The 14,369-nt window shown below is 37.7% G+C and overlaps 1 protein-coding gene across 13 annotated transcripts in view; it reads left to right on the top strand.

Annotated features, from left to right (window-relative positions):
• Nucleotides 1–14,369, top strand: part of DGKI (diacylglycerol kinase iota) — a 377,107-nt gene that overhangs the window by 203,140 nt on the left and 159,598 nt on the right. For 12 of the 13 annotated variants that reach the window (XR_013992604.1, XR_013992605.1, XM_081038705.1 and 9 more), the window contains 3 exons: nucleotides 4,826–4,939; nucleotides 6,284–6,421; nucleotides 10,025–10,103. Coding sequence is in view for 11 of the 13 variants with exons in the window: in XM_081038705.1 (XP_080894831.1) it covers nucleotides 4,826–4,939; nucleotides 6,284–6,421; nucleotides 10,025–10,103 (331 nt within the window). In the remaining 2 variants the exon portion in view is untranslated. The remainder of the gene's footprint in view (nucleotides 1–4,825; nucleotides 4,940–6,283; nucleotides 6,422–10,024; nucleotides 10,104–14,369) is intronic. The other variant, XM_081038701.1, reaches the window with a different exon arrangement.

Here is a 14,369-nt window from a genome sequence, read left to right as displayed (position 1 = left end):
CTCTTGTTTTCCTCGGAGTTCTCTGTATGTGTATGCTTTATTTTTCTGCCTGCATGTAATACAAGGACATGCCACGTGTGTCCTGTCCAAAGAAAATGTCAATCCACTGTCCCCTCCAACCTTGAGCAGCCTCTAATGTTTGTATATTGCAGAATGAAAAAAATATTCAAAATGTACTTGGGAAACATTAATGACAGCTAAAGCTGAACATGGACGGGTGGTGGCAGCATTGGCCCACTGCTGCTTGCAGCCGCACAGCTGGACTGCTTAAGGAGGCACAAAGCCTGGGATCTGGTATTCTGGAACTGTCAGCCCTGCTTTTCCTAACACAAAGGAAGGAAAGAATTCAGCAGACCAGAAAATGATTTCACCAATCAGGATAGTTTTAATCAGTTGTGGTGGAAAATATGCCAAGTGCTAGGTATTGTAGTTAATTAAATTATTTATTCAGAGGGGTGCTGGATATGCTGGTGGAGATGATTTGGGGAAAGGGGAAGGCCTTGTTCTTGAACCTGCTGCCTGGACCTCCGACAGGAACAGGTCCTGCTTCCTGGGCAGGGACAGCGTCCAGTTAACGGCTTCTGGCCTTCGATCTTTTCTACAGTTTTGGTCTGATAAAGACAGAGTTACGGTTTAGTATGCGAGGTCTTTTATGTCTCTGGCCGTCGTAGGTGTCTTTGTTTCCATTCTCATTTTTATAGTACCTTTCTGCTGTAGTGCAGCTTGTCTTTTTACTGTTTTTGATAGTCTGTGAAAGAAAAACTTTGTGATTTGATGGCAATCAAAGGTGGGATTGACTTGTGAACTTGCGGTTCAACTTTTCGTTAAATGAAGAGACAGGAAGAGGGCATTTTGCTTCTGGGAAACTGGACTTTTATAGATGAAGCAAAGAAAGAAGAAGAAAAATATAGCTTCATCATAGCAGCTAATGTTAATTTAGCATTTTCCATTTGTCTGGCACATGCTACACAATGTCTGCATGGTATTTAATTAATAAAATAACCCTAAGAGGCAGCTACTGTTATTATCCTTTTTAAAAAAAAATGAGGGAACATAGATTTAAGTGACTTGCCTAAACTCATCCGGCCAGTATGTGATGGAGCAGGACTTCATCCTGCTGAGCTCACTCCAGTTCTCTGCCCTCCCTACGCCCCTACATTATTTATGTTGCCTTTAAAGGAAGCTGGTTGTTGGGCAGTTATAATAGAGCTCTTGGACAAGAAAAACTATTCAGGATCTGTGCAAAGGAAAGATACAAATCCACCTCAGCCAAACTATTAGCCTAACGTTGATTGTACATGACAGAAGATCTGTGCTGTGAAAGGCAGGAGGCATTTGACAACTCCGGGGTTATGTAGTGATGAAATACTAAGGTTATTTACTTGCATTCAGAGGGAAATTAAATATTTGATTAATTGGCTATCAAAAAAAAGGAGACAGAATATGTATTTGTGGTTTTTAAAGCAAATCAGTTGATAAGAAAGGGGAAGATCATTTCATTCAAATCAACTACATGTTTTCCTTCTCTGCACAGGCCAAGTATAGGAGGACAGGAGATGGTGAGAAATTGAAGGGTCGTGAGGACTCATGCTACTTGTGGAACCATAGTACCATATCACACAGATTCTTGGCAACCTTTTCTGTGAAAACAAATAGGAACAGAGCTTACGAGGGTTTGAATGAGGCCAATTAGATCGATCAAAAGCCTTTGGAAGGCACTCCAACAATTCATTGAAGTTACAAGACACTTATTTCAAAGTCATTTGAAAATTATTTGTATTTAATGGACTGTGAATTAATCCCCTAACCTTCCCATCTATCTTAGTATTAGCATTCCTCCTATGATTTAGAATTTTCTTTGCAGGCTCATTTCCAGAAGAAGTCGTTTTGCTGTGTTTGATTTTTCCCTTTCCCTGCATCACTTCATTATCCCTTTGTAGTAGTTCGAATGGTTTCCAGGACTCTGAGATTAGTTTTCTATAGGTGGCGGAGGCTCCCATCCAGAGGAGATATCAGAGGTGTTTCAGGTCTGTCGGTGAGCTAGTGGGAAGTTGGGCCCACTGTTAGAGAGAAGCTTGCTCCTTCCAGCCCTAACAGATCTCAACTTCTTGGGCTATAGCCTCGGGCCGTGATTCTTCACACTCTCCCTGGCCTCTTATCTCCAGGTCAAGAGGGAGCCTAGTTCCTAACACAGCCTCCTGCCAGCAGGGGGCGAACTCTTAATCCCCATAAACAGACAGAAGCCAAACTCCTGGCTTCTGTTTGCAGCTTTGTGTTTTGTTTCTGGCCCATGAAGAAGAAAAAAATTTTTTTTGTTTTTTATTTTTGTGTTTAGAGTGAAATGGGATATTGAAAGTTAGAGATCATAGTATAATCTTTACCAAGAAAAGAGAGACATACTTCAACTAAACATAAGAAAAAAGGTTTTCAATTTAAATCTACCGAAAAGAAAATGGACTGACTTGTAAGTACAAACCATAAAGGGGAGGCTGAACGATCATTTCTCAGAGGAGTTTTAAAGAGCCTGCCTTCCTTTCCTTTCTCTGAATGGGGTGTTGAATTAGATTCCCACTAACTTCCGTTGCATTTCTGGTTCTATTCAGGGCTGTTTGCACCTACAGTCAGCGATCCCTGATCACTGGGATTTCTGAGTTCTTCCTTTTTAATGACGTTTGAACCCCTTTCTTGTAGTTTATTAGAGGTGTCTACTTTTACTGTATTTAGTTTGTCCTTTTAGCAGCACAGGAACAATATCTAGCACAGTCATCAGAACTATTTTAGCATCTGACATTTTTTCCCCCTTTTATTTCAATAGCAAGCTTTGTTAGCACTGCGTATAAAAGAAGAGCTAAGGAAGCACTCGGTGGGAATCTAAAGAGTTGTCTAGGGGTAAATTGCCCAGTTTGGGGGTAATCAGGGACTTTTTGACACTTGCATAGATCTGGACTTTTACTTTACCACATTGGGTGAACATTGCGCTATGCCTTTCTAGAAGGTTAAGAGAATTTTAGACTTCTTGATGGACAGACAAGTTTTTCATCCTGGGAAATAATCATTGTGGAGGACAAGGGATTTTAATGAGAGTCAAGAGACCTGACATGACTCTGACTCTGCCACTTCTAATTATTTAGTCTTGAGCCAATTGCATGACCTCTCTGCACCTCAGCTACTAAATCTGCAAATTCACTGAATTTGAATAAGCAATTTCTCAAGTTTCTCCAGTGCTTCGAAGGTTCCAAAAGTATATGCTACTGTCTCCAGGATGGTCAGGCCATATCCAGAACTGGGTGTAGTTCTTTATTCAAAGGCTCCCTGCACCAAAGGGCCTAAGGGGTCGGCCTTTGGTGTTTGGCATACTGAATTTTGAATGCCAGCTCTGCCACATAAAGGAGGTGATATTAAGAAGATCATTGAACCTTCTAAGTCTCCGTTTCCTTACCTACAAAATGGAGGTGAAAATTGTGTGGATCGGTTAGAGTTGTTTTGAAATTTAATAAGATAATTCATTAGAGAACTTTGCTTGGGGGCCTAATACATAGAAGGCAAATCAGTATGTCACTCTTTTTGTTAATCGTAAACTTGAGAGCAGGCACCCACCTTATCTGTCTTAGCCTAGCTCATTTATATTTTGATTTTAATAGCTTAATTTTGTGTTTCATATGTAGTTCTGTTCAATAAATGTACTCTGAAAATATAATTTTCAAAAAAAAAATTAGAAAACAGGACTCTTATTCTATGTTTGAATGAATGCATGACAACAGTGTATTTAGCTCTTCAATGAAGGAACCAGCAGAATGACAAAGCTGATTTAGTGGAGATGTAGAGGAAAAGGATTCTGTAGCTCATACCAAAATATATATATATATTTTTAATTTGGGACAAAAAGTGGCGTATGTCCTCAGGGGAAATAAAAATATAATCTTTAAAGCAATCTTTTTTTTTTGACATTTGTATCTGTATAGTTAACCTATAGTTACAAAGTTCTTAGATAGGCCTGTGAAACTCTAGTATGATATTGTGAGGATATGCAAGTTTGTTTTTGCTCTTTTTAAGTTTTGGGTAATTTTTCTAAATAGTTATAATAAGACTAAACCCAAAGTATTATTTATTTCAGAAAAAAGATTAAACAGGTATGTGATTTTAGTATATAAATATTTATTTTCTGCCTACACTTATGATAAATACTACGTCCATCCCTAATTATGTTTTCATAATGTTTCATGAAGGGGGACATAGGGATATTTAGGAAAACACTACTAATTTCTAAGATGATACTGTGGCGGGTAACCATTTAACTGGTGCTTCCAGGGGCCATGCACAAACCATATTAAGGGCCTTTTATATTTTTTAGCTTACTCTATAAACAGTCTTGTGCGGTAGGTATTATTATCTCTATTTTGAAAATCAGGTAAATGAGTCTCAAGTTAAATCATTTCATCAAGATTCCAGAGCCAGTAGCAGCCAGAATTCAAGTTCATTCTGATACCGAACCTATATTCCCTCCAGGGCCCTATGTTCTACACCTCCCTGTATTTTAAACTCTCCTAACTTTTAAAGTAGCTCTCTAATTAAACATACAGATGCACAGGTCTGGTTTTGCTTACGTGATAGCGCGCAATGGTCCTTTGCCCAATAAGAGACTTGCCATTTTGAAAGTAAGCTAAGTAGCCTTTCTGCTCCCTGGCCACTGGACTAAAAGCATATGTGTTTTAAAGAAAGATAAAACTGTTCTGTTTTGTTCTTTAAAGCCTCCTCCTCTCAGGCTGTCTTCTTTGTCACTTACCTATCTTTCTTGTCTCTCTTCTGGCCCCCAATATGTCTGTAGGTGGGCTGGATCCTTTCTATTCTGGATGAACTGCAGCTGAGCCCTCAGCCTCCTGTTGGAGTCCTTCCTTTGGGGACGGGGAACGACCTGGCTCGAACTCTCAACTGGGGAGGGGTAAGAAGTTCTCTCAGGGACTGCCCGTGCCATCCAGTGACAGGGTCTACGGATGTTCTAATGGAAGGGAATATGCTACCATTGTCCGAAGAATAAGTTAGAGTTGAGAATCAAGGTCCCCATGAACCATGATTTTATTCGGTAACTTCTTTTGTTTAAACTTATATTCAGTTAGAGAAGAAGGGAATATTTGGAATAAAAACAAAATGGCGGTTAGTACACAGGCCTAGAGCTTTTTGAGATAGCCACTAAAAGACAATGGGTGTCCTCAAGTCTTCATGTAAAACAATCACACAGACTTGAATCGATCCCAACCCTCGGCGCTGGCCAGAATAGCAAATCTGGTTCAGATTTACAGTCTTTACTTTGGGAAAGTTGTGGCTTTTTTTGAGCAATTGGTTTTTCTGGTCAGTGTCATAATGACTTTGGCTGTACAGGTAACTGACTGTCCTTTCCACTGTGGAGCCAATTTCAGGCAAGCTTAGTAGGCACAGTTTATCTGTCACCAACCAGCCATTTCATTATTATTCTTTTTATAGTACTAAGATCGTAAGAAGGCACATATGCTAACTTATAGCTCCACCAGCTTTTCATCATATGAGACCATTGCCTGGGCTGAGCTCCATGAAAATTGTCTTCAGATATTAGCAGATATTAGTTTGGCCTTGGGTGGATGAATTAACCTCCCACGGCTCTTGTTTTTTAAGTAAACATAGTATAAATAGTAAATACATTTACATGAAGCAGCTAATATGTTATCAATGTTAAGTCCTCTCATCCAAATCAATGACTTGACTACCCTTAATAATCACGCCATCAGTGATACATGTCCAAGGAGTAAGTAGCTCCCTCATGGGGCTGTTCTTCAGTCAGACTTGCCTTAGGTTATAGAAGGAATGGCGTCCTACTACAAGGTTAGGGAGAGGTGAGTGAAACTGAATGTTAATAGAAGAAATTGTCTATCAGATACCACCCTGATTCTGTTTCCCCTTTCCTACACACATCTGTTCTGTGGATCTCCCAAATTCCTCCTGGGGGTTCTTGTTTTCACTCTGATAACAGCAGTCATCCAGCATGGCCGCCAATACCTAGCAACTAATGGTTCTCAGTGCCAGAAAAAAAATTATTCCTGAGCTCAAACCAGCTGAAGTTAGTGTTTCTGTGCACATCACCTGTGACTGTTGTCTTAAAATCTACCTACCTTGAGGGAAACAGCTTATTCTCCCAGCCTTGCTAATTGCAAAATAAATAGAGTGCTAGGGAGAGTTCTTCCTTCCATGAAATACCTTTGGCTGTACTGTTCTCGACTCCAGATGGTAATGGGTTTGTTCTTTGATTCCTTAGGGATACACTGACGAACCTGTTTCTAAGATCCTTTGCCAAGTAGAAGATGGGACAATTGTACAGCTAGATCGCTGGAACCTCCACGTGGAAAGAAACCCAGATTTGCCTCCAGAAGAGCTTGAAGATGGTGTATGTAAGGTTAGAGAGTTCTTTCTTCAGCAGAAAGGAACCCTGGGGTATCTGCCTGAGCCATAGGAACTACATTCCTGGCTGGAAAGTCAAGTGCTGATTCCTTCCTATGAGTTAACTAGATAGTGTTTGAGTTTATGGCTACGAGTGTTAACACTCCCCAATGATTCTGTACCATAGTCGTCTAAAGACCTACTTGCTTCCAGAACTCAGGCAGGTGTTTCCTGTCTTCAGCTTCCACACCAGGAAGACATGTATCCATTTTCTAACTTTTCACGTTCATTGCAAACCCTTAACCTATGAGAAGATGAAAAATATGTATGTCCTGAATCATTAGGCACATGGTCTTTCCATAGAAAGATAACCTCCTGATATTTCTAGTCTGATATCAAATATCCCTTATGTTTAGGAAGCATTAAGTAAGCTAGTTTCATCACTTGATTGGGACTTAAAGATGCCTCAACAAATGTTTTGGCTTAGTGTTTTTCCTTCAGTGATTGAGCTTTTTGCTTTCAACCCAAGACAAATCAAGGGATGCAGTTGTAAATATGCTAGTATAGAGCTTCAGTAGAACATTTGGTTCTAAATTCTGTCCTCAATTTCAAATGAATTTGATAGGTTGCTAATTAGTCACTTCCTGTATATCACTTTCCACTTTTCTTCCATGATCGTGTTTTCAAACTTGTATGCATAAGAATCTCGAGGTGTACTTGTGGAAAATGTAGATTATGAGGCCCAGTCCCAAGAGATATTGATTAAAAATGCAGGGTTAAAGTCCAGGCATCTGTACTTTAAACAGCATTCCTTCTATATTAGATTATGCTATTGATTGAGGCCAAGATTCCATGGGTGTTTTAGCCTTAAAATAGGTTGAACCAGCTATCATTTTAGACCAAACCAACACCCATTTATTCATTAAAGCATGTTTTGTCTTCACGGTTTCTTTTTTTCCCCACCTAAACCATGATTCGGAAATTATAAGTTTTCTAGTAGATACCATGATTGCTCAGTTGATTTTGAGTTCATAATACCACAATGCTGTTTAAACAGTACATATCATCTTGGGATATGATACGTCTTTCTAATGTGTTGGACTTAACAGAAATTGGATAGAAAACAGCCAAAGTAAATAGAAATGTACTATCTGGAAATCTTAAGGTCCTTTCCCCACTAAACTTAGAATGGTTAGGCCCTCAATAGAAATCTATATTTAAATTACTTCCCAACATCTTAAGAAATGGAAAGACTTCTTGGTGCAGCCAGGGAAAATTAATCCACACAATTTAAGTGCTTTGAAAATGGATTTTTGAAGAGATGTGTAGGAAATTGGGGGTATTTTTCCTGGAAAATGTGAATAAGAAGTTAATAGTGGACTAAATTGGGATATTATTTATGGGATGGTGGCCAGATGTCCTTCTCAGTTATCAGTTGATGCTAAGACATGGGTTAAAATTGTAGCCACTATAACATAAATGGTAGAGATGAGCATATCTGTGCTCTTGGCAGGATTACCAAGCCTTGCTGCCATGACTGAGGACTGGTATTTTGTTTAAGTGCAGGAACTGGCCATTCTCAGATATGAAGCCAGGAAAGCGAGACATGATTTTGGCATTGTTCTATGGATTTAGTTTCTCTCCCTGTTCTCCAATTACTTGTAACCATTTCTGAGGGATGATTTAACCTCTGGATCATTAAGAGCCCTGACTCAGAGCCTTCCATGGGGCTTCATTCTTTATTCCCATTAGAAACCAAGGCAATCCATTTTCTTTCTTTCTGTATTAATATCTCTCTTTCTCTCCCTCATTTCATTTTTTTCTTAATGGACAAGGTTCTCACTCTCATCAAACAGAAGATCTTACTGATTGAGGGGCATATGAAGCACTGTAATAAACTTACTTTTGGAATCTTAAGGGTTAAATATTTATTTTAAAATATTTTAATTAAATGTATTAGTTAATAAAATTATATAGGTTACAAGTGTACAATTCCATAATACACAATCTCTATATTGCATTGTGTGTTCAATCACCCAGAGTCAGTTCTCCTTCTTTCACCATATATTTTACCCCTTTTAGAAGAAGCTACACATTTATTTCTAGTAGAAGAGAAGTACATTTCTATCTGGAGGATAAAGCTGATTATTATCCGGAAACATTATCCAAGCTAAGATAAAATTACCTCTCTATTTACTTTAATGTTTATCTTCCACTCTGAGTTGCAAAAGGAAAAGTGGAAGAATCACCATTTCCCTGCGAGCATTTTCCATGTGCTTTTCTAATTGTTCTACCATTGAACTGAAGCCTTAAAATCACATTTATTTTGCAGTTTTAACTCGGGACTTTAGGTTGCATAGTTTTCTCTTTTTCTCAGCTTTCAGCAGTAACAGCCAGAGCCCCAGAAGACTCTGGGAAGGAAAGCTAAGGCTATGTTTGCGTTTGTATGTCTGTGTTTGCGTATTGCAGAGTCACATTACAAATATAAGTTTAGAAGAGAATAAAGGGGGGTCAAATATATGGTGACGGAAGGAGACTAGACTTTGGGTGGTGAGCACACAATGCAATATACACATGTCATATTCTAAAGTTGTACACTCAAAGTTCATATAATGTTATTAACCAGCATCATTCCAATAAATTTAATATAAAAAGATACAAGGTTTGATAGACTAGATAGGAATCTGAATAATACTAATAAATACACACACACACACACACACACACACACAGGGCGCCAAAAAAATGTACAAACATTTAAGAAAGGAAATACTATTAAAATTGTAATACTCAATATATTCCAATAACAAAAGATGAATGCAACTCATGCTTGACTTCTGCCATTACAAGAGGTGTTCATAGCGGTTACCATCAGCGTCCAGACACTTCTGATTACAGAGAACTATTGCTTGAGCAACGTTGACCAAAGTGTCCACGTGTATACGTTTTTTTGGCACCCCTGAGAGATATCTATTGATCGATCAATCGATAGATGGATATATCTATATATCTATATCTATATATCTATATCTATGTCTATATATTTCTTTTTTCCTCTAGGTTGAGAATAGCTGAATGTTTCCCACTGCCTTATTAATTGCATGACTTTTGGGAAAATATTTTTTTTAAAAAATAGGTGAAGGGTAAACAAATTAAATGTTATTCATTCTAATTTCCAATATTAACATGCTGAACATAAATTCTTGAAAAAAAGTGTATCCACTGATTAAGTAGCTTAGACATGATCCTTCCAATTGAATTTGCTTCCTAAGTTTGAATAGAGAATTATTCTTTGTAACTGTTCCAAGTGTGTATCCTTCGGTCTAATAAGGTTCTCCTATTACACTATCCAGGAGAATGGTTCTCATTTAATAATTTGTATTTATATCCCATGTTTTCTATACTACTTACAGTTCTTAGGAGTATTATTTGATTTGAGCTTTCACTAATGAATTAATTCAGACATCCCGTCCCTTCCACACATACACCCTCTGCTTTCAGTTGTGACAGATTTCTCTCCTAAGGATGGCCCCAGAGACAGGTGTTTGGCTTTCGGCTTTTTTTTCCCTTTCTGCCTAGTTACACCCAACTTTACCTCTACCTTTGTTCGTTGTTGCAGCTTCCTCTGAATGTTTTCAATAATTACTTCAGCCTTGGATTTGATGCCCATGTCACACTGGAGTTCCATGAATCCAGAGGTGAGGACAGCGTCCCATTTCCATCTCCCAGGGAGGAAGTTTCCATCAGGTGTTTTGCATGTTCCCTTTTGTTTGCATATCACTTAGGTGTGGACGGTGTGCTTCCGTGTTGTTTCATTGTGACCTCCATGATGGCCCTGGGAGCTAGACAAGATAGGAACTTATTACAAACGGGACCTTGAGACTTATTGTTTAGGATCTCAAAGACGGGAAAGGACAGGACCCGGGACTGCTAATCCCGTGTTTCCCTGAAAATAAGACCTAGCTGGACAATCAGCTCTAATGTGTCTTTTGGAACAAAAATTAATATGAGATCCAGTGTTATATTATTATATTATATTGTATTATGTTATATTATTATATTACATTACATTATATTATACCCGGTCTTATGTTATAGTAAAATAAGATCAGGTCTTATATTAATTTTTGCTTCAAAAGACTCATTAGAACTGATTGTCTGGCTAGGTCTTATTTTTGGGGAAACACAATCTTTAAATTTGACTAGAAACTTTGAAGTTAGTTAAAGATTCCTTCTTAGCAGTTAAGAAGTAATTACTTAAAGAAGTAATAAAGTCATCTGGATAGTTACAGCTTCTCAAGCCACCACTTATTATACTCCAGCACTTCATAAGCAGAGCCATAGAAATCTGGTAGCAAAACACAAAAGTTCTCCCTGTGTGTGTAAACTAACAATAGGAATCTTAGAACAGTGGGGGCAGGGGTGGCTCTAGGTGGTTTTGGTTAAAGAAAAGAGTATGATGGTGATTGGATTAGGTGTGGAATGTGCTGGAAATCCCCTCTGGACAAGTTAGAGATGAATGGGACTGAATGGCAATTTTAAGTACTAACACAGATGGAGTCAAGATTGGGAGAGCAAAACAATTTTCAAAGAGAAATAAGATGAAATAATGACGTGGTTAAATATTTCATCAAAAGTTTCTTGTCTTTCGGAAATGAAGTTTAGGCTGTTAGTTTATGCTTTGAAGCCTCTCTCTCTCTCTCTCTCCAACTCTCTTCTTATTAATACAACTATACTTCACTGTCTATGCCTGTATCTGTAACTATATCTGTATGTAGTCCTTGTGAATATGTTAATATATAATCAAAATAATGCTAAACTGTAGATTAGTAAGTAATATGTGAGATAAAAGTCATAAACGAGGGATTATTTTACTTTGTTTCCTCCAGGTTCTGTAAGAGAATAAGTGGTTTTAACTTACAGAACTTGAAAAACAGAATACTAAAAGCTAGAATTGAAATGTTCAGATTCCAGTAATAATGTAGAAACAATTCTGATAAGACTCTTACGCACTAAAGGTCAAGAGAGGGACTAGAGGATTACAGCTGTTAGAATACACCCTATAAGTGAAGTCCAAACCTGTAATTTTCTTACTGAATTCAACAATTTGGGTAGACTTTTCTTTCTTGGTTTCATGAGGCTTTGAGGGTCAAATGCTGTGCCAGATAAAAGCAGTACTAACTGCAGAGAGAGCCATAGTTTGGCCTTTCTCTCTGATTAGCCAGAAAATCAAAGATGGAAAGCTTGGTTGATAACAGAACCACAAATATCAAATACCCAGATCAGAATCATCATCACCCTCCCCTGTGCCTACGATTGACAATTTTTGGATATTAGCTGTTCAGAAGGTCTTATAGCGGGGCCAACATTTATAACCTGTAGCCCTTCCTCTATTTAAGAGGAGTTAACTTGGGGAAGTAAATGGCGAGTTCTTACAGCATTTTTTTCCTTATATTTTTCAGAAGACCCTGGATCTGGGCTTTTTAATTAAATTTAAATTTCTTAACAATACTTATAAAATAATACAGTTATCATCAATGCCTGAATCTCCCAAAATAGACATTCTGGCATGAAAAGAGGCCTAAATGAGTAAGTGGCCAATGATGAACTCTTTCAAAGGAACTTAGTATTTTGTATAATTCATCTGAAAGTTATCTCAATCATACATTTCCTTGTACTATGGTGATACTTCTGTGCCTCAGAGTGAGAGGGGAGCAGAGAGACATCAAGGTGGAAAGACCAGGCTTAGAAGAGAACTCTTGTGGGAAAGTGACTTTTTTTTCTTTTATTTTAAGCTATGGGACTATTTCATTTTAGAGATGAATATGCAAATTGTGGTGGGTATGTCCTTGTATATATGCATAGTGTTCTACATGTGTGATTCTAAAACAATTGGTTAAAAGAGGCCAAGCATTAATCTCAGAATAGTTCATTGCTGCGGTTTCTTGTAAGTGCTTTCAAGCAATATGCAATGGAATTGCAACCATTTGCCCTTCAGGTAAGCCAGAGCCCTTGAGGAAAACCAGCCACTGAAGAGTTGATAAGGGAGAATTAATGCCACCTAAGAGTTATAGCTACAATTTTCATGCAGATGATACAGAGATGGAACAAAACACATATCCACAAAACATTAGAACCAGATTTGGTTGCTATGCCTAGACCAAAGGTTTGGACTTCTTAGTATCTGTTAATCTGTTCTTTTGGCATGAAATAAAATCATTATTTATGTTGAACAATATAGTTTCTTAAGCTAATATATATTTTTTAAAACTGTTTTCTGCTTATTTGCATTTCTCCCCTCTTTTTGCCATAGTCAAGAAATCTCAAGCTCAGCTACAGAAGGAAAAGGAAGCTAGCATGAACACATTTTTAATAGGGGTGATACATTTATTTTTGTTGGTAGTGAGTGGCTGTTCTCAAGCCAAGAAAATTCATAGTTGAGACTTCAAACTGTTCTCAAACACGGCTACTCACAGTTTGAGACTTCATGATAAAACTTGTATTGTTTGTATAAAATACTTGGAGTGTGACTCAAAACCTCATGAGAGCCATTTGTTAAAAAAAAAAATGAACTTGGATAGAATAACCTATTAGGTATCAGTCAAAAAAATATATTACTTTACATCAGGAATTATGACAACCAGTCTACGTGAAATGGGAAATAAGTACAAATCTCACTAAGGCAGAATTTTTAAAAATTTCAATGCAGAAATACTTTTTGTCATAGATGTGAAATAGCCCACCAAATTGACATAGGACAAATGCAGATTTTAGCATTGCTACCTATATCATATTTCTTTTAGAAGGGACAAATAAAGTGACATTTTTTATGTTGAGGCAGTTTACTGGTGGCATTCCTGGGTAAACTTTTAGAATTACCAGTAGAAAATCAAACATTTTGATTGGCTTTGTCTATGAAGAAGGCAAACATCTGAATAATCTGGGTTTCTATATTTGATCAGAAAGAAGGTACACTTCATTTGATTGGAAAACAGACATGCTTTCTTATTCTTCTCAAATTGGCCATACCATGCGTTATTGAGTTGTTCCTGCTTTTGTATCAGAAGTGCAATGGTTTGAACAGAATTTGGAGGTGTAATAGGACTGGTCATTTAATTGCCCAGTACTTTAATTAATATTGCACTGTGGTGGTGCTGGAAGACGTGCCTTGAAAATATTTGAATCTGTTAATCTAGAGCAATGTTAACAATGATTATGGTTATCAGGTGGCAGAGTTAAGTCTCATTCAGCCGACTAGATGAATTCGATTGCCGTTTTTTCTGGACATGAAAGATATTAAACACATCAAACTTTTATTTGAGATTGGATGCTTAAATTTTTTGGCATCATGGAAATTATTATTCAGAAGAGTGGAAACTTATGCAACAAGGTCAAGGAAATGCAATTATGACTCTAGAGGAGACAGTATTTGAATTTGATTTAGAATTACTACTTTCACTAAATAGACAGAGACATGCAGATCAGTACGTTTCTAAGGATTATGAATGTTTCATGCTTCACATAGAGAACTGACAGATTACTTTAACAAGATGTTGTTTGCAATGGCTTGCTAAATTTCCTTGTTACCATCGCTACAAAGAACACACTGCCACCAGGCTCTTGTCTAGGCACGAAGGCTCAAGTATGGTTTGTCCTTGAAAAACTCTCATTGTCTGAGATACTCTGTCTGTAACCTTCTTTTCCATCTTGAATCTCTGTGTGGTACCTACTCATCATTCAAGCTTCAAGTGTACCTGCCTCTGGAACACTTTCCCTTTATATGTGATCTCCACTTCATCTCATGCAGACATCTTTTTATAGCATACACAAAATAACATTCACTTTTCATTTTCAGACCTTTCTCCCCAACTCTAAATTCCATGAGGGCAAAAGACCACGTCTTATTTATTTTTATATTCTCTGTGCCAAGTCCAGTGACTGTCTCAATAAGTGTTTGTTACAGT

This window comes from Rhinolophus hipposideros (genome assembly GCF_964194185.1).
Source record: "Rhinolophus hipposideros genome assembly, chromosome: 25".
NCBI lineage: Eukaryota > Metazoa > Chordata > Mammalia > Chiroptera > Rhinolophidae > Rhinolophus > Rhinolophus hipposideros.
This window is presented reverse-complemented; position numbering and strand designations above follow the sequence as displayed.